This window comes from Etheostoma cragini, chromosome 9 (genome assembly GCF_013103735.1).
Source record: "Etheostoma cragini isolate CJK2018 chromosome 9, CSU_Ecrag_1.0, whole genome shotgun sequence".
NCBI lineage: Eukaryota > Metazoa > Chordata > Actinopteri > Perciformes > Percidae > Etheostoma > Etheostoma cragini.
Window position 1 is genome coordinate 18,041,216 of NC_048415.1, and position 21,483 is coordinate 18,062,698.

General features: G+C 39.8%; 1 protein-coding gene and 1 non-coding gene across 3 annotated transcripts; both read left to right on the forward strand.

Moving 5' to 3' along the window:
* The first annotated feature begins 13,516 nt into the window (after positions 1 to 13,516).
* On the forward strand, positions 13,517 to 20,414 carry LOC117950365 (elongation factor 2-like). Of its 2 annotated transcripts, XM_034881325.1 has the most exons (13): positions 13,517 to 13,719; positions 14,726 to 14,940; positions 15,214 to 15,395; positions 15,785 to 15,996; positions 16,459 to 16,637; positions 17,125 to 17,230; positions 17,517 to 17,769; positions 17,942 to 18,137; positions 18,248 to 18,614; positions 18,692 to 19,045; positions 19,197 to 19,379; positions 19,577 to 19,709; positions 20,065 to 20,414. In XM_034881325.1, exons 1-13 carry the CDS (start codon positions 13,717 to 13,719, stop codon positions 20,256 to 20,258), a joined length of 2,577 nt encoding a protein of 858 aa, XP_034737216.1. In that variant the 5' UTR covers positions 13,517 to 13,716; the 3' UTR covers positions 20,259 to 20,414. The 2 variants fall into 2 exon arrangements, with proteins under 2 accessions (XP_034737216.1, XP_034737217.1); XM_034881326.1 differs by lacking the exon at positions 15,214 to 15,395.
* Positions 17,361 to 17,430, forward strand: LOC117951149. Its single transcript, XR_004658075.1, has one exon. It is a non-coding gene; the product is annotated as a small nucleolar RNA SNORD37 (small nucleolar RNA).
* Positions 20,415 to 21,483: the final 1,069 nt, after the last annotated feature.

The window sequence follows — 21,483 nt, forward strand, 5'->3', positions numbered from 1 at the left end:
AATATGAATATGAGAAGCTCAAATTGATCTCAAGAGATGAGATTGAACAACAGATGAGCAACACATTTTTCCTATGGGAAAGCCCAAACATCATGTTAGTTGCAGTGCCACCGTCAGGGCAAACTTTGGCTTTACTCATGTACAGTAAGTATTCTTTCATCGACCCAGTGCTGCCTTTGAGCATACCGGTTAAGTGAGGACACTATTAGGTCTGCTCTATACTGAGTGCTTTCTTTTTCTTTTCTTTTTGTTTTTAAATTGGTTGCCACCTTGTCACAGGATCCACACACGCACCATGTTGTTAACACTTCTGAGACCAACAGAGAGAGGCAATTGGAGGTGCGGCCCCTTTGTCCCACACTTGTCAACAACAACATTGAGACCAACTATAAGAAACAGAAAACAACAATCAGCTTGTCAAGATGTGAAAATGAAAATGAAATGTAGCCTATGTGCGTCTGTGCATGCTTCTGTGCGCATCAGAAAACGTTAAATGAATCATATCATTAGATAAAGAACTATGTGCTCTACATTTATATTCGCAGTCTGATAATAATCAGTCATTTTGTTCCATCATCTTTATTTTTCAATTCAGTGGTCAAAAAGAAAGGAGAGAAAATGCCTCAGAGGATATTGTCCCACATTGTTCAGATAGCGATCTAGCTGGTAAACTTCTTTTCATAGTAGCAGAGATTGATCAAATGTCAATAACTTTGCCGTTGTGTTCAGAATTATAGCCAATAGTCAGGCACAATACTAAAAAGTGCTACTGCAGGGCAAGGGTCAAGGTGTTTTCTTTGAATCAGAGGAAACTGTTCTGAAGATTGATTGTCAAATCATCTTGTTAGAGCATACTGAGCATAACTGAAAATGACGATGCAGACTTACTGTACAATTCTATTCTTGTGTAATTAATATGCATTCAGCATTGCAAATAATCCCTCAGTAGCAGTCATCTTGAAAACAAAGACCCTTCAGGCTGCATAGAAAAAGTAGCACTGAAACAGGTGGAATATGGGAATCAACAGCAATGATAGTAGCAAAGTTTTTAGTGTAAAAAGTTAATATACACATGAAGACCTTTAAAAACATTGGGTCAAAGATATGTGATGGCACAGCATGCCATGACTTTGAAGCCTGTTTTACCGTTGACAAAAGCTGGCTTAAAGTCAGCAATTCAGCAGCTTTCAGCTGTGTGTGAATGGTTAACCCCAGCATTTCAACAGGCTGCCTACTGTCAATGAAACAGGCTCCAAGCTGGCTTTTGGATTTTTTGAAATGCCCTGTTGGAATGGTTTGCATCATGATGACACACTGGCAACTAAATAAAATCAACATCCATGACATCTCTTGATTAATCAAACTTCCCTATCACATATCAGTAACCTGCCCCATAGAACTGGACCTCACACTCATTGATGTGATTTAGAGCTTCGCCACTATCAGAGGCCTAGTACCAGGAGCTGGTCAGCTACAGCTGGAAAATCTTCTAGAAAAGTTCATTGAATAAAGCCTTTTTGCTTGTGCTGCTGTCTAAAAAAATCCAGGGATCATTTGTCATTTATAATTTTCTGGCTTGTTTTCAAAGTGTCATTGCCTATTTAAGCTTGTTTCTTCACTTAATGCCCACAAATAAAAAAGAGCAAGGTGACAGAATACAAGCTGTCAACCATTGCTGCATGCTGCCATTACCTGTATTCTCCCTCTGATCACACTTTTGACAACTGGTAGTACATGCATGGCATAGCAGCTGTTACATATCCGTTCACCTCTCTCCACTCCTTTTTCTCAGTCATCCCATTCTTTATTCATCTCTCTTTCTGATCCTCTCTCTTTTCTCCGATCCTGACCTCTGTCTGTTCCTGTTCATTTTCATTGGATTTTTCTTCAATCCCACAACAGGATTTCGTGATTTGCCAGGAATACATTTGTCATGAAAACCTCTGTATTCTTTTAAAGATCACATATTATATCATACATCACCTCACTGTTTTGTTTATGTGCTTAAGGGAGCCAAATGAAAGTGGTTGTATTAAGTCTCTGACCTGTTTGGACTATGGTATAAAACCACAGCTCCCAGAGGAAACCCACATGCCAACTTCAAAGGTTGAACTAGGGCTTATACTAGGACTAGGACCTTCTTCATGTGAGGTGACAGCATTTACGAGCCAATGTTGGCCATACTGTGATGCACTGACTCTAAATGTAGAAAATAGACTGTGCACCCCTCCACTAATGCTACAATATCCTCTACATGATTTATTTTGATTATAGAAAATATTTTTAAAAGTCTGCATGTGGATCTAGATAGCATTGAAATACACAAACTGATAAGGGAGAGTAAGTGAGAGTGACCCCACTACTCAAAAAAACAACACTTGACACGTGCGAGTTAAATAACTACAGACCCGTCTCCCTTCTTCCATTTCTATCCAAAACTTTTGAGCGTGCCATTTATAATCAACTCTCTACTTATCTCCACCAGAAACACCTTCTTGATCCCCACCAGTCTGGCTTCAAGGCTGGCCACTCAACAGAAACTGCCCACCTTGCTGTCACTGAGCACCTTCACATCGTTAGAACAACCTCTTTTTTCCGTAGTGATCCTTCCGGACCTTTCTTTGGCGTAGGGCGTGTCCAAATCTGCTTTTGCTAGTTTGACAGTGGAAAAAAGGGTCTGTGCACCGAGCGCATGGTTTAAAGGTCTTCAGTAATTCATTGGTGTGTTTTGGGCGTAACCTGCAATAAACCAATCAGATTGTCATCTCCCATTCTCTTTAAAAGCCAGGCGCATTTGTACCTTGGCGCTTTGCTATTATGATTGCGGATTTGCATGGAAACGTTTTTATTTTTTAATCTTTTCCACGTGTGTGTGTGTGCTGCGCTTCTCTGTGAGTGTCCAAAACGTCTGGTACACTAGCTGCACCCGAGGTTGCCTACACGAAGGTGAGGTCAAAACAATGTAGATCTCGCTGGCAGACTATGATTTTGAGTGCACGAGCAGGGGGCGCGCCACTCTATTTTTGCATCGGTGCGCGACAAAGCGGAAACAGGAAGCGTGGACTAGTTCGCAGACAACCGGATGCCAGAACTCTCAGAGTGACTGCATGTCTTTCGTGTTAACTTACTGGGTTAAGATGAGTTATTTTATGGTGAATGAAAGGCTTGATCCGATAAAGTAGGTCATTGAATCAAATCCAAGCATTGACGTCAATGCTGCTGCCATCTCTGCAATTTTTTTACCTTTTTATTCTTCTTCTAGTCCGTGGAAATAGCAAAGTTGATAGCCTTTCCTTATTAGCACCACTTCTGTTTAGGAACAAAACTGCAATTAGTGTGGCAACCACCACGCCCAAGTAGTTACGACGCTCTCATTACGTCACATTTGCGCACGCCAGCTTGACTGAAAAAAGGCCTTGACAAGCATAGTGTGAAAGCACTGTGCACAAGCCCAGGCACATTTTACTAATGCGCTGCTAAAATGTGATGAGATTCTGCGCTGTTGACTTTAGACCAGGTTTTGTTGGTCAATGGCATGATGCAATGTAATGTGAAAATGATAACCAATCATGCTGATTGCCTGGTGGCTGCCATGATTTTTGGGGGGAATGCCTAAAATTTTAGAGCATTGAATAGAATAGAATGTTTGTGTGAAATTTTAAGTGAGTCAGTCTCATAATCACTGATTAATGGACATTTAAAATGTCCAGGTTGTTGTGGGTGAAGTGCCATAAAATTCTGCTCAGTTAGTGTTCTTCAAAACAAAAGATTGCAGGACTAAAATGAAAAATACAGAGTTACTGTCTAAATGTTCATCAGCGTACTGGTCCCTGCTGTCTGCAGCCTTCACTGCAAGCCAAATGACATTATAGCACTTACTCTTTCTGAGGGGAAAAACTTATTGAGTTTATTAACTAAGTATGCTGCTGCTACAGAGCATAACAATTTAATTCTAAGCACACAAAGTTTTACATTACAATTATTTTCTGTTTCTGAGGGGAGCAGTGGGACTGGTAGACACAAACAATCATGCAAGTTATTCTTTGAAGGTAAATGATCTGAAATAAAACCATTTGGAACTCAGGCTCTGCTGAAACAATTGATGGCACGAGTGGAACAAAAATGATTGGATTTGACCTTTAAGGCAAGATGTAGAAATCTCATGTCCCCAACTCAATGTGCAGCCCCAGTGGATTAGGGCCTGTATGGCTAACGATAACCTTAATTGCTCCATGGGTATTGTTTGATTTGAAATTTCATATGGGCTTCATCCATTCAAACAAATTGTTGGAACAGCTACTGGATAACAGTGGTCAGTGGTGGAAACATCAGTTTTTTGGTCTATCAACATCAATGGCTTTATGATACATGTTAAAAAGTTTATTTGGCCTTTGTTTGCAGTGTTGCACACACTCTATACTAAAATGTTCAGCCTTTTATATATGTGTGAGTAATGACAGAGGACAGAATTGGTTTATTGCTCAAGCATCTTAAGCCACTTGAGGGGGGGCAAAAAAGTCTGACTTTAACACCAGAGACCAGAGTTTTGTCATGTACCAATCTGCATCTAGTCCTGCCGCATTTCCTTTTTTGATGCCAAAGCAATAATCCACATATCAAGTGTCACGTAAATTTGGAAGTATGTCATGCCTTTTCCTGTAGGAATGAGGAGCAAGCTTGTAACTGGTTGCAAAATCTTCAGGATAAGTCTTGGCGATGCCAGAATCAGTGTGCCCCATGCAGTGGGCCTATGTAGCAAGGGCAGAAGTAATGGTGTGATGGTCTAGTTGGTTAAAGAGTATTTCGATGTAGCTGACTCCAATGCAGTAAAGCAAATACATTTGTGATAACAATTGTTTTACTTTCAACTTCCTTAACAAGGTGTTTTAGAATAGCACATTTGTTTTTATAGCGCTTTTCTAGACACTCAAAGCCGCTTTACAGTTTGGGTTAAATAGATACAAAAACAGACAAGGTACATAGACAAGATTACATGACAGAAAAAAGAAAAACACAGCTACACAGACAATCAGAGGAAAGCAAGAGAGGTGGGCAATGAAAAAGAGGGAAAAAAGAAGTCTAGTGCAAAATAAAAATAAAGTGTCTGGTGGCGTCAAGTGCTGGTGCAGAATTGGGGACCCATTTAATAATTGGATGGATCTGTTGAGAAAACAGGATATCAGAGTTTTGATGGGCCTGAGTGTTTTTCCTGAAGTGTTTTAAGACAGGTTGGTGAGGTGCGTGGAGCCCTGTTGTATTTTTAGAGCTTGCACTAAATGCAGAAACTATGAATGTGTTGTTTGCCCAGTGCCCCAATTACATGAGGAAGCAGCACCTGAACGACACTGGTTTCAACAAAGCTTTCCTTACAGTTTTTCTCAGTTGCTTCGGTGCGTTTTTCACGTCCTCCCTAACATGTGCAAAATAATAAGTGCATTTTTTCAGAACATCTTGTACAAACTTGCAGTACACAGTAGCTATGTTTCTTAAGCTAGTCAGTCACTAAACATCCTTAGTACATCTCTCAAAAGTAAACATTCATGCCTGTGATCATGTCAGTGTCATCAGAGTGATAAGTCATTGAGTCAATGTTCACGAACAAGCTCGTCAAAATGTTTAGGCATGTTGTCAATGTAACTGTGTACTTTGACACTATTACCTGATGTGAACTTAGACTACAGATTGGATGACAGTTACTATATTGAAAATGCAATAGGCTGCACTTCTATGGCATATATTGGTTGTCAACAGTACCATTGTTTGTTATTGATTGAAAGAGACTGGACAGGATTTTGTTTTACTAGTGCTACTTTATGAAAGGAAAAAACGTAACGATTTACAGTACGAAAAAGGGACACAAAGGAAAAAAACTAAATTAGAAAGAAACACAGGTAACAACCCCAAGCACTGTTCTAGTGCTGTCTCTACACATCCAGACATTCCTGTCTGTCGGCCCACATATTCATCAACATCACTCTGGATATTTTCCTTTGCAATGCAACGTGGAAAGAATTTTTTGGAATGCCTTATCCATCCTCTGCAGGCATCTACTGTCCTCACATGTCTAATGTCCTCACATGCTGCATCCATTGCAGCCAGCAGGGTCATCTGTGTGTGTGGCTGACAATCCTACACATTCCACCTCCATGCTGAAAACAACTCCTTAATTGGGTTAAGGAATGGTGAATGAGGTAGGAGCAATTCTATGAGCATCCTCGGGTGGGTTACCTTATGATGAAGCTCATGATGTTTTAATCAATGGAATCTCACGTTATCACAAATGACCACATACTTTGGCTAATCCTCTGTAAACGGACCCCTCTCATCTTAAGGGATGAAAGTATCAAAGCTTGTAAACACTTCTTGTAGCCAGCCAAGAGTCTTTCAATTCTTGTTTGAGGTGTCTTCGCCCATTCCTCCTTTCAAACAGCTTCCAGTCCTTTGACATTTCTGGGCTGTCTGTCACACACTGCTCTTTTAAGGTCTATCCATAGATTTTCAATTATGTTGAGGTCAGAAGATTGTGAAGGCCATGGCAAAACCTTCTGTTCACACCTGTTGATGTAATCCACCCTGGATTTTGAGGTGTGTTTAGGATCATTATCCATCTGTAGAAGCCATCCTCTCTTTAAAATCAACTTTTTTCACAGATGGCATCAAGTCAGCGTCCAAAATTTGCTGAACTTTTGTTTAATCCATTTTTCCTTCTACTCGTGAAATGTTCCCTGTGCCACTGGCTGCAATTCAACCCAAAGCAAAGAGTCCAGAGAGTCTGTGTCCAGTCTCTTTGATTGATCCCCCCCATGCTTAACAGTTGGACAGAGGTTCTTTTCATTCAATTCTGTGCCCTTTCTTCTCCAAATGTACCTTTGCTCATTTGGGCCGAAAACTTCTACTTTAACTACTTTATTCAGTCCACAGAACTTGTTCCCACAATGCATCAGACTTGTCTATATGTTCATTTGCAAACTTCAAACGCTGATTTTTGTGGTGAGGACGTAGAAGAGGTTTTCTTCTGATGACTCTTACATGAAGATCATATTTGTACGAGTATCTCTTTATAAGGAAATGGTGTACCTCAACTCCAGTGTCTGCCAGGTCTTTCTGGATGGATCGTGCAGTCAAACGTGGGTTTTAATTTCTTTTCTCACAATCCTGCGGGCTGTTCTGTCTGATATTTTTCTTGGTCTTCCAGATCTTGCTTTAACTTCCACTGTTCCTGATGACTGATATTTCTTAATTACATTCCGAACAGAGGATATTGGCATCTGAAAACGTTTTGGTATCTTCTTGTAGCCTTCTCCAGCTTTGTGAGCGTCAACTATTTTCAGTTTCAGTTTTCTAGACAACTGCTTAGAAGAAGCCATGGGGCTTTGTTGGGGCAAGGTCAGATGAGTCTGGGCCTTTAAAACCTTAAGATTGACATCACCTAGTCTTTCCAGATGATGACTGAGAAAAATCCATGACGCTCAGGTCACAGCTTTCCAAAGGGTCAGAGATGGGAAAACTACTCACTTCTCATACTCAAGTAGAATTACAGATACATTTTGTTAAAAATACTCTGGTAAAAGTAGAAGTGCTGATTTAACTTCTTTACTCAAGTAAAAGTAACAAAGTAGAGGCTTGGAAATTTACTTAAAGTATAAAAGTAAAAGTGGCCTTGCAAATGACAAAGCTACCTGGACCAGACAGATGTTACTAGAGAGCATGCTGAGAAACTTCAGTGGACATGGAAAAAAGGCTCTTTATTCTTTAATTAAACTCAAAAATTATTTTAAATTTAGTGAGGACTAGATTAGGACTGTATTTATAGCTGATTCTGGTTTCCAACGTGGCCCAGGTGTGTCTGTTAAAACACCGACAAAGACAACTTCTCTCTGTTGAGGTTTTATTACAATCAAGCATCACTACTAACATGGGCGTGGGTAGCTCTGCTATGGCTGTGTGTGTGGTAATAAAAGAAATAAAGAACATTTGAAAGGCTACCATACACAATGCATAGGAATAATATATGCTAGTAATAATAACAATGAACCCACTATTAATTACATTATCTTAACGATGTGTAACCTAGGTAACAGGTATGGAAAACAAACAAGCTAACTTTTAAATTTGCCAGAACTTTAGACCAAAACAACAACAGGCTTAAAGGAACTGACAAAATAAGTGATATGACTTACAGTTCTCAAAGACGTACACAATCTCATTATTACCTCACTAATAATCCTCCGGACAGCTAGTCTCTTTTACTTTTCTCTGTGCTTTATTTACCTTAACTGAACAGCTTTGGAGCCATTGGAATGGTTATTTGACTTTTTTTTCGAGTTGAATGGTGGTCGACTCACTCCCACCTAGCACCTGTGAGCGGAAAAACCATCCTTGCAATTTTTTGTCACTCAGTGTCACGTAGGGTTGCGCGACATCAGGTCTCGCGATGTAACAAATACCTTCAAGGCACTGCACATATGCGGCCATTAGCAAGGTAGCGATGGATTTTTTCACACATTTATCATGGCTGAGAGAAACCTGTGAGCAAAAAGCAAAAAGAACACAGTGGAATGGCCAAAACTGCATAGCACCGCTTTTAATGAGGGAGGAGGAACTTTAACCAATATATGTGTCATGCAACCATTAACATAAATGGCGTAGTTTACGCTGTCTATGTTTTAAATGTAGTAAATAAAGAGAAATCTAAGTCCAATAACTTACAAGAAATGTAATTGCGGGTCGGTAGCTGCTTGCATAATCGACCCAAACCGTCAATTTCTGACAAAAGATTCATTTTTGTCTCAATAAATCAAACATTGCACTTAATATGCAATAGATTAGACTTATTGAGGAAACAGTTAATTTATTTTAGTCATTTATTATTTATAGCACACCATTATGATTCCTTGGAGAGGCGCCAGGGGACGAGGTGCTTGGGTTTTCTTTCTGAGCGACATTTATAGTCAAGAAAATACAAATTTGTTTTGAATGTTTTAAAAAATATTTAGGGGCTCTTAGAAGCACATCCTGTCAACCTGTTATCAAGGCTTTTAGGCGTTTGATTTTTGACTGTAAACTTATCAATGATAGGGTCTGGTGTGTGTGAAGTTTGGGGTCTCATATGAAGAAAAGGATTAAGGCAAGAAGGAGAGGGAGATGCTGGATAAATCACAGCTGAAGATTTTCAGGCTTGCAAGAAATTTGGAGGCTCAGACTGAAACAAATTTGTAGCTACGCTATGTCAGACTTCTGTCTCTTTCTGTCACACACAGTACAAGCAGAACATGGACTGTTCTTAAAGTATAAGCACAGCAACTTTCAATTTTAACAAAAACGCATTCCAAGGGATAGCTGTTGGGGGAGAAATGATATTCTTCTAAACGTTTGGTGTCATTTCAATCCATATTCAATTACTCAGCCTGAGCAGCCTGCCATTTCTCCCTGTCAATCATTTTATCTGAGTGTTTTCAGATATGACAACACACTGAGAGCTACAGCACAAGGCGAGACGAGCAGATCAGGTGTGATGGCGTTAAATGAGAATATTTAAAACTGTTTTCTTCCTGTTCTCACAATTAACACCGTTAAATTAAAATGTCTGTGTCTGTGTCCATTACAGGACTAATTGTTTCTAATTCTGAAAAACACACACACAAACCACCAGTTTTCTCCCAGAATATGAATTAATAATGTTATGCTTTTTTAGAGAATGACCTTGTGACACTAACATGTACATGCAATCCATATAATTGCATATAAATCTTTAGGATGTGATCAAACTGAGAATTTCCATTCCAGCAAGGTAAAAAAAGGGTACTTCAGCACAGAGTGGGGATGGAGGTGAATGCAAAGAGTGCCTTTATGGATGGACAAAATACTAACATTTTGCATTCACCAGTACCCTTTGTAGAAAGGTGGACTGAGTCATCTTGTCTCTCTGACCTATCCATCTGTAGCATGTTGACAGAGCTGACATTCAAAATTCGAATGAAAAAAACACCAAATAGAGGCAATGAAATGGCCCAGCCATCACACATGCTCTGGCAAAAAGTGTTGTGCTTTTTAGAAATTATGATGTGAAGGTGTGGTTGAAGTAGGATTTTAAAACTATAGGTTTAATATTGAGTTTTTCAGTGAAAAGTAACACATCTGCAAGGTAGTATGACATGGAGTACTGGAAACGCATCCACATGAAAACTGTGAATTACGAGAATCCTTGATGTTTTTTAGTTTTTTTAGTTTTGTTACATAGAACAATATTTGTTAGCAGTCACATACCCTTTCTTCTTTAAACAGAATGATTTCCCTCTCCACCTAACTGTTAGCTCTCTCCCATCTTAGTTTGTTGTTTCTCCCTCACCCTCCATGTGTACTTAAAAGCCACAAAGTTGGAGAAAGCCAACATGTGCACAGGGTTCAGTTAAAATCAACAGAAGAAGAGACAAAAAAAAAGAAATTAAATTAAAAGACTGTGTCTTTTAATTTAGGTTAGTTTAATTGGACACAAACGGTGCATTGCAAAAGAAGACTTCAAAGGTAAAGAAAAAAGATGCTTATTTTGTCTTATAGCCTAAAGCATCTCTGTGAATATCACTACCTTATTCAGTATGGTGTGAGATGAGACTCTTGATAACACAGTCAAGCATTATCTGTTTTGTGGGATGGGGGTACTGAAAGCTGGAGTTTCTGGAAGTGAAGCTACAGCACCATCTGCTGGAAGGAGAAAAATAATCAGGCAACGTGATGTGAAAAATCTGACTACAATACAGAGGAACCCGTAGCACAGTGTAAAGTAACCCCTCGTGAATGAGATGATTTATCTCAAGGGGTTATCCTACTAATAAATACTCAGAAATACAACACAACACTAAGAATACAACAATCTTTTGATGGTTGAAAAGTGTTCTTGGTATTTTTTATCATCAGCATATACTGAAAAAAATGGTCCACTGTCCACTTCTAAGAATGACAAGACATGGCAAATGTGGGCCGATATTTGATTTTGGAACACTACATCCCTTAGTTATAATTTTTTTCAAATGATAATTTGATGTAGTTACTGGACACACCTTCTCATTTAATGTGTATTCTTTGTTTTCATGACTATTTACATTGTAGATTATCACTGAAGGCATCAAAACTATGACTGAACACATGTGGAATTATGTACTTAACAAAAAAGTGTGAAATAACTGAAAACATGTCTTGTATTCTGGTTTCTTCACAGTAGCCACCCTTTGATTTTTTGACAGTGCTGTAAACCCTTGGTGTTCTGTCAATGAGCTTTCACTTCACAGGTGGGCCTTGTCAGGGTTATTGGAATTTCTTGTCTTATTAATGTCGTTGGGACCATCAGTTGTGCCGTGCTGAAGTCATGTTATACACACCTGACAGCGCTATTGGACAACTGTTAGAATTCATATTATGGCAAGAACCAATCAGCTAAGTAAAGAGAAACAAGTGGCCATCATTACTTTAAGAAATGATGGTCAGTCAGTCCGGAAAATTGCAAAAACTTTAAATGTGTCCCCAAGTGCAGTCGCAAAACCCATCAAGTGCTACAATAAAACGGATTCACATGAGGACCACCCCAGGATAGGAAGACCACGAGTCACCTCTGCTGCTGAGGATAAGTTCCTCTGAGTCACCAGCCTCAGAAATCGCAAGTTAACAGCAGCTCAGAATAGAGACCAGATGAATAACACATAGAGCTCTAGCAGCAGACACATCTCTAGAACAACTGTTGAGAGGAGACTGTGCAAATCAGGCCTTCATGATCAAATAGCAGCTAGGAAACCACTGCTAAGGAGAGGCACAAGCAGAAGAGACTGGTCTAATGGACATTAGACCAGTGGAAATCTGTGTTTTGGTCTGATGAATCGAAGTTTGACATCCATGGTTCAAACCGCCGTGTCTTTGTGTGACGGAGAAAAGGTGAGCTTTTTTTTTTACGAACCATGGTTCCCACCGTGAAGCGTGGAGGAGGAGGTGCAATGGTGTGGGGGTCATCCGGTTTGTGTTTAGTTGGACCATGTGTGTAAGGGCTATTTGACCAAGAAGGAGAGTGATGGAGTGCTGTTCCTCCACAGTCACCAGACCTGAACCCAATCAAAAGGTTTTGGGGTGAGCTGGACCGCAGAGTGAAGGCAAAAGGGCCAACAAGTGCTAAGCATCTCTGGGAACTCCTTCAACACTGTTGGGAAACCATATCAGGTGACTACATCAAGAGAATCCCAAGAGTGTGCAAAGCCGTAATCAGAGCAAAGGGTGGCTACTTTGAAGAAACCAGAATACAAGACATGTTTCCAGTTATTTCACACTTTTTTGTTAAGTACATAATTTCACTTAGTGTTCATTCATAGTTTTGAAACCTTCAGTGATAATCTACAAGTTAAATAGTCATGAAAATATAGGAAACCCATTGAATGAGAAGGTGTGTCCAAACTTTTGGCCTGTACTACACGTAACCATTTTATTTTTGTTTGCTGTTTTCTCCAGAAACGTCAAAGTACAGTGACTGGCAGGTGCAAGAGAAGATTACTTGGTACAAGCATGTGATCCCGACATGTTTTATTTATTGTAATGCACCAGAACTCTATTATGATTTAGACCAAATTAAAAACTAAAAAACAAGTCCGTTTTTTTTAATCTTTAAATGCTGCTATCACTTGTTAACAATCTGAAAGGGTTAAATCAGTGTTCAGAACTTTTTCTCAATTAAATAAATATTAGAATCAAAATATACTTATTGAAGTACCAAAAGTAACATGAAGTAGGCTACTCATTATGCAGACTGATGCCTTCTAATAATGACACACTATATATTGTTAGCTTATAATGATTAATGTATTCATGTAGGATGTGAAGAATGCCACAATGTGAAGCATACAGTATTGGTATTTTCTTTGCTGATATACTTTTATTTTCCATGACAGATATGTGGAATTTCAGAGTTAAGTTATTTTCCTTTGTTTTGTGTGTATACTGTTTTTAGGTCAAATGAGAAAATTCTAACATACTATTCGAATAATTCAAAAGAGGTAAGAACATTACATCAACTGCTGTGCAAATTTAAAACAGATATTTTATTTTATTTGAGCATCATAAATTGTGGTTAAAGCCTCAGACTCAAAGGAGACTTAGTCCCTGGTGTCCTAAACTAATCACATTCTGTTGTAATTTGAAAGATTTTAGGTTGGCTGGTAAAGGGCCATTCATTCTCTTCCATAGAAGAGAAAATGGTGAATGTATCATATTATGAAAGCTATTCTTAATCTGTTTACACATTTTTTGTTGTAGACTACAATAAATAAACTTCACATTTTAAAAGGTATTTCAGACATAGTTAGTGAGGAATTTATTAAATTATTTGCAGAATTCATAATTAGCCTGGTCCTCATCTATTACTTCAAATGATGATGAAGCTCATTTGACTTTGTCGACAATTAAACTTGCATTTGTGGCATAGACTGTTAATATAAATATATATACGGTCTATGATTTGTGGACTGGACTGTGCTGCAGTGCAGTGCAGGCCAGCAGCAGCGTGTCACATGGTCTTGAGCGTAATGATATGACGTCACTACGCACAGGCCTTTCACGCACGTCGTATAAATAGTTGTTTTCTGACGTCAGCGGTCTCTTCCCTGCCTATGACCTCGTGAGGTGGGCAGCGTAAAATTTCCTGTGTCTTTTCGCCAGTAAGCGGATCCAAAACCATCCGTCAAAATGGTAAGTTTGTTATATGTTTCGGAGTTATTAATGAAACCCCAGGCACTCAAGGTGTCCTCGATGTTAATATTAATGTTCGTATGGACGTATTACGAATGATATGCGTACTTGCATGTAAATTCTGTGGATTGTGCTTTGATCAAAATGGCAGCCATTCTGTCACCGGCACCGCTAACCATACGGAGCCACTGAGACTAGAAAAACACTTCTGAATTGTTTACTGACTTGTTTGCGTATTTACCATTTAGGTTTGCTCAAGCATTCATATGTGTTGTGCCAGCCGACTTTTTCGTAAAGGTTGAAATGTCTAACGTTAAGTGGCTCTCTGGTCTTGCGTTGGCAAACGTTAACTTTTACAGCGGTGGCTCTTTGCTCTTTTAACCGGAACGTGAAGTTAATGCCCATTTAAAAGAATGAAAGCTGCATGCTACCGTGCCTTTTTAAATATGTTGTGTGTGGTGGGGTTGTCGCCTTGTTTTGCAGTTGTAACAGGCTGAGGGAAAATGCCGGCATTTTGCGTTGGCCGGCCCAGCCTGCTAGCTAGTTTAGCTGTCAAGCTAATGTTAGCATGTAGCACAGTGTCAATGTCTGTACACGTGGCCTATTCGTGCCGACAAATGACTGTTGCGTGGTTGAATCTACTTTTTTCCAACTACTCAGTGTTATTTTCTATTTAGTCAACATGGCATTGTTTGAGTGGATGTTGACTAACACAGACACGGGGTTGTGTTTTAAAATGGGTCTAAATAAAGAACAGCAGCGTCATAGCTGTGATTATGGCGGATAACGCCCTGGTTGGAAGTTGCAAGCAACGGTTTGAAAATTGGTTTCAGGTAACGTTACCTAGTGCATTTTAAGAAATGTTCTTGCCAAGTCAACTTTATTGTCAATTCTGCAATATGTGCCAAACATACAGAGCAATTGAAGATAAGTTACTCTCCAACCCATTTCTGCACTCGTTTGTCATTTTCTGGGTGAAAGGCCTAATCTGATTTTTCACTCTCAGGTGAACTTTACCGTCGACCAAATCCGTGCCATCATGGACAAGAAGGCAAACATCCGTAACATGTCCGTGATTGCGCATGTTGACCATGGGAAGTCCACTCTGACAGACTCGCTTGTGTCAAAGGCTGGCATCATCGCGTCAGCTCGTGCTGGAGAGACCCGTTTCACTGACACTCGCAAAGATGAGCAGGAACGTTGCATCACCATCAAGTCAACGTAAGTATTATCTATTTCCACTCTTACTGCACTCATACACTACCTCATTGCTATTTTTGCATTATAATAAGGTGTTTCCTTCCTTGGTGGCCTCATTGTAGCAATCCTTTCAACCAGTCAAAACATATATTTTTTGAGAGTTCTTCAATCTGCAGTTTGATCAGACTGCTTAAGGAGCTTTAATGGATTTGTTAGAAGCTGAAAAGTGTTTACAAATAAGTTTAGTGACTTGAATTGTGACATGACATCTTAAAAACTTGTCCTGACTTGCAGCGCCATCTCCTTGTTCTACGAGCTGGCCGAAAATGACTTGGCGTTCATTAAGCAGGCTAAGGATGGCTCTGGCTTCTTGATCAACCTGATTGACTCACCAGGACACGTTGACTTCTCGTCTGAAGTGACTGCTGCTCTCCGTGTCACTGATGGAGCCCTGGTTGTAGTGGACTGTGTGTCTGGTAAGGACAATGATTCTAAATTGTTCACGCAGGCAATTTTTGTTTTGTTGTCCGTTGTCACATCATCCACCAGTCAAAATGATGTAGAAGTAGGTCAATTTGTAAAACGAAAAAATATGATGCAGACAACAAAATACGTGTGCATCTTGGCCCAGAAGCAGCTTGCATACAATTCATTCAACAGGAATCCCAAGTGAAAGTTTTCTTCCACAAGACGTTTGATAAACATTGAAAAGTGTGTGTGTGCCTCGGAAAACTTCTGAAGTGCTGATTTGCTATGTAAATAATAAGTTTTTCATTCTATGTTGATGATGGTGCTGCTTATGTGAAATGACTCACCACGTTAACTGTTCTTGTAGGTTAATTTGTCTTTTTTGTATCCCTGCCAGGTGTTTGTGTACAGACTGAGACAGTGCTCCGTCAGGCCATTTGTGAGCGTATCAAGCCAGTCCTGATGATGAACAAGATGGACCGTGCCTTGCTGGAGTTGCAACTTGAAGCTGAAGACCTTTACCAGACTTTCCAGCGTATTGTTGAGTCAGTCAACGTCATCATCTCCACTTATGGAGAAGATGAACATGGACCTATGGGCAACCTCATGGTGAGTTGCTGTTGGAACCTTTTTATCTTGAGTGCAGCACACTGGCATATTGTGTCTATCCTATACTGAGATCAATGGTGTAAACCTCTGAGTGCATTTTTAAACAAAAAGGCTATGATCAATTAACCGAAATTTCCCAATTCATGGACTGTACCACTCTGAAAACCCCATTTTCTCAAACAAAACAATTCAGATTCTTTTGACTTGGAGGTTTTGAAATAAAAAAGATTTGGTTAAAAAATGCAGGTGGTTGGCTGGTTCACCTAATCAATCTTCACACTTGTGTTTGGCTTTCCTCTGGGCTAGACAATTTCAGTTGAAAAAGAATTTAGAGGATCCAGCTCTTAAACAGACAAGTATTGTCTTGTTAGTCTTGTGTCTAAAGTAAAATTGGCATTTCTATATAAAACAAATCTTTCAAAATGTATTAATGTCCTGATGTGGTGGTGTCTACTCTCTAAGGTTGACCCAACTATTGGTACCGTTGGCTTTGGCTCTGGACTCCATGGCTGGGCTTTCACACTGAAGCAGTTTGCTGAGATGTATGCAGCCAAGTTTGCTGCCAAGGGCAACACTCAGATGACACCAGCTGAGCACTGCAAGAAGGTAGAAGACATGATGAAGAAGCTGTGGGGTGATAGGTGAGTCTCTAATACAGTGTGACCAATACCAAACTGTTTCATACAGGACGTTGGGTGTTATAGATTGGTGAAGTACGCCTTGTGACTCAAACACGTCAAATAGTCTCTTTGTCTACAACTAAAGACATGTACTACTGTAGATACTTTCTATGTTTTTTAAGTTAAATTCCTTTTTCTAGAGGTTTGTTTTTTGTTTTTAACTGTTATTTGTGCTTTTGCTTGTCTGATCCCGGGCAATCTATACGTTTATCTCCATGAGTTATTCCATAATCTTATGATGGCATATTACTGACATTTTTTTCTTCTTAGTTTCAAAATGTCAGTATGTTTAAATATTGTGGCCAATAAGCTTTATTGCCACTGTTTATAGTTATGAGAAATATTTTCTGCATTTTTTTATTCCCTTTTGTCTTAAAAATAAGATGAACCATGATCCCTGAAACTGAGGTACAAACAGTAAATCTCGACCCCTTATGTATTACTTTAGGTACTTTGATGCGGCCACTGGAAAGTTCTTAAAGACTCCTAATGGGCCTGATGGCAGCAAACTCCCCCGCACCTTTGTTGCTCTTATCCTGGATCCAATCTTCAAGGTAACATGACTTTGATTTATTACAAAACAGGCCTATTTGTTAAATGCTGAGTTGTTTAAATGATTACATATTGTAATCAGATTATTCTGTATCTGTAAACCTTGAGCAAAATAAATGAGTTAATGTGCCTGCAAATGATGATTTAAAATAATTCTTCACTTTGACCTGAGTAACCAGTGATGATAACCTTTACTCTGAGCAAGGCACAGAAATAGTGGTTTTCTTAGCATTCTAGGCTTGATCATGTTATATTGCAGTCTACTAATTAAAATTAATTTCCTTTTAGGTGTTTGATGCAATCATGAACTTTAAGAAGGAGGAAACTGCCAAACTGATCCAGAAGCTGGAAATCAAGTTGGATACCGAAGACAAGGAAAAGGAGGGTAAGCCTCTCCTGAAGGCTGTGATGCGCCGCTGGCTGCCTGCTGGAGAAGCCCTTCTTCAAATGATCACCATCCACCTGCCTTCCCCTGTCACTGCCCAGAGGTACCGTTGCGAACTCCTCTATGAAGGACCTGGAGATGATGAGGCTGCCATGGGTATGATTATTTTAATTTTGCTCATGCACAGGAATAAAATGTTACCACCGGGAACATGCATAATTTCAGTAGTTGCTAATGTCTGAGACCTGGACAGTATGCTAGATGTGGCTTGGACTTGAAATTGAATGTCTGCTGATTTTTATTTTATTTTTTACATAAAAATAAACAGGTATCAAGAACTGTGACTCCAAGGCACCTTTGATGGTGTACATCTCAAAGATGGTCCCCACCAACGACAAGGGTCGCTTCTATGCATTTGGTCGTGTGTTCTCTGGGTCTGTCTCCACTGGCCTGAAAGTACGTATTATGGGACCAAACTATGTCCCTGGAAAGAAGGACGACCTTTACTTGAAGCCCATTCAGAGGTGGGTTTTTCAACATCTGTTGATCAGTTAGTGGCTATTTATTGATCAAAGTTATTTGAAGTAAATTCCGATGTGGCCAGTATCTGATATGTTTCATTGTTCTCTACCAGGACTATCTTGATGATGGGTCGTTATGTTGAGCCCATCGAAGATGTACCATGTGGTAACATTGTGGGTCTTGTCGGTGTGGATCAGTTCCTTGTCAAGACTGGAACCATCACCACCTTTGAGCAGGCACACAACATGAAAGTGATGAAGTTCAGTGTCAGTCCTGTGGTGAGAGTTGCTGTGGAGGTCAAGAACCCTGCCGACTTGCCCAAGTTGGTAGAGGGTTTGAAGCGTCTGTCCAAGTCCGATCCTATGGTGCAGTGCATCATTGAGGAGTCTGGAGAGCACATCGTTGCTGGAGCCGGAGAGCTACATCTGGAGATTTGTCTGAAGGATCTGGAGGAGGATCATGCTTGTGTTCCACTCAAGGTAACAAAAACAAATGGCAAAATATTGTGTACTAGAGGTGAAAGTTCTGCGTTGAAACCTTTTATTTCTCTTTTTAGAAATCGGATCCAGTGGTGTCCTACAGGGAGACAGTCAGTGCAGAATCAAGTGTTATGTGTCTGTCAAAGTCCCCAAACAAGCACAACCGTCTGTTCATGAAGGCCTGCCCCTTCCCAGATGGCCTGGCAGAGGACATTGAGAAGGGTGATGTTGCTCCTCGTCAGGAGATGAAGGCACGTGCCCGCTACCTCAATGAAAAGTACGAATGGGATGTCGGTGAGTCCAGAAAGATCTGGTGCTTCGGACCTGATGGAACTGGCCCCAACCTTTTGATGGATGTTACCAAGGGAGTGCAGTACCTTAATGAGATCAAGGACAGTGTTGTTGCTGGCTTCCAGTGGGCAGTCAAGGAGGTACGGGGGCCAAGTGGGCAAGAATTCACTTCTATTACACTTAGCTAAAAGTTTTGATACAATTTTGTCAGGTTATTTGTGTAAATAATTGCGTACTTTTTCTGGATATACTTTTTCAAAACTTTAATTGGTGTCTCAATGTTGTCTCTAGGGTGTTCTCTGTGAAGAGAACATGCGTGCCATTCGCTTCAACGTCCATGATGTGACCCTTCATACAGATGCTATTCACCGTGGTGGTGGTCAGATTATTCCCACAGCTCGCAGAGCTCTGTATGCATGCGAGCTCACTGCCCAGCCCAGAATGATGGAGCCTGTTTACCTTGTGGAGATCCAGGTAAGGGCCAATGTCTATGTACTGTATTTTGTTTCTTTTAGTTACAGAATTTATCTAGGTTAAATTACAAAGGTTTTACTTGTCACATATTGATATGTATTAATTAGATCTGTTGTATTCCATAGTTCACGTGCCTTGTCACTTCACAAATATGGGGTTTATGTTGTACCACTTAAAATCTCCTGTCTACTTTGCAGTGTCCTGAAGTTGCAATGGGTGGAATCTACGGTGTGCTGAACAGGAGGCGTGGTCACGTGTTTGAGGAGGTTGCTGTCATGGGAACACCCATGCGTGTTACCAAGGCTTACTTGCCTGTTATGGAGTCATTTGGTAAGTTCTAAGCTATAACATTACTTCTCAAGCCCGTATTTTAAACAATTTGTATTTTGTCTTAGGCAGATGATATCAGACTTTATAAACTCTCAGCAGGAGTGGATAGGGCCAATCATGCACATGCTTTACATTCATGGTAACTTCATCTTAAGTGCCATACAGACCTATAGTAGGTAGTTCATAGCTCCCATGGGAAATTGAAAGCCCTGAGCTGTTGACCAGCGGGTAAAAACATGTTCACTCCTACATTTTTGACTGCTGCACTATCACTCCTTGCAACCCTTTTTAGTGATAATGTAAGAGAGCTTTGGCAGGAAAGTATCAAAGCATACTCTGCTCTGTCTATTCCCAGGTTTCACAGCGGACCTTCGTTCCCACACTGGTGGCCAGGCCTTCCCACAGTGTGTGTTCGACCATTGGCAGATCCTCCCAGGAGACCCATTAGACCCCGCAAGCAAGCCTGGTATTGTTGTCATGGAGACACGCAAACGCAAGGGTCTTAAGGAAGGTGTCCCAGAATTGGAGAACTACCTGGACAAATTGTAATCGCCTTGACCCATCTTGCCTCATTCCTCGCTTCCCAACAAATTGAAGTCTACATTGTGGAAATGTACAGAACACAGTGAGCACTGTTTGCCAAAAGGATTGATCATAATTAATAAACTACAAAAATCGTAAACAATAAAATGAAATAAAAACTCATGGTTATGGCTTTTTTTTTATCTTGCGGTTTAACTTTAATTTAAGCAGCACTGGGGAAAGTCTATGGTTAACAGAAGAGTTCAATAACAGCTTCAATATAGGTTTTATGTAAATTGGCTTTTAGAGCAAACATTTCATAGCTAACCTTTTGTTTACTTTTAAACAAGTCTCAGAACAAATGTGCAGCTGAAATAATGGCCAAAATACTCAAATCATTTAACCCACACAAATACCAAATATTTGATAACTTTCCAAATTGTTACCTGCTGTACAACATTTCTCTTGAGCTGCACAACTTACTGATATTAACACATTTCAGTTACATCTGCTGTAGTGCTCATAATACAATCACAGGCTCTTATGATTTAATGTGGTGTTCTGCCAAAGCTCCTTTCATCTCTGTTAAAGACATGAATCAGCAACTAAAACTGAGAACCTCTTGCTTTCAGCCATGTTGGTCATGCAATCACAAACCTTCATGTGGTCTACAAAGATGCACGTATTTTCACCCTAAAATTGCAATGCAATATTAAACTAAAAAATGGAAGCCTGAAATAAAACATTTAAAGTTTAAAGTACAGAGAAATATGAAATAAAAAGACTTATAAAAATGAATTTCTCTGTCAATGGCTGTAAGATCGACGGTTACGATTTAGTTTATTGGGGTCTTGGTGTCTATATTTTGAGTTTTACTTTTTACTTTTAGGAACTTAGATTGAACTTTCACAATTTGATAAAACTTGCACACTTAGTCATTATTTCTTACCTTACACATTTTACAGGTAAATACTGCGTGCAGCACTGCTGTCTTATATACATTTCACTCACTATTTTAAACTTGTGTTGTGTGACAATCGTGTGAATAAAAAGAACTTTATTGCAAATTTAGTTGTATTAAAATACTGTATGTAGACACAGAAGGAAACTTAGGACTGGTTAGACGTCAAAAGTAGTTTGTAACTCTGGGTGTGTAGCCTGTTCTCATCCCAGTAGTCTTCCTCAGCGTCTCAGTTCACTGCCTAAGTCTGACAGAGCTACCTTCAAGCACATTAAATACTCACCGTTGTGT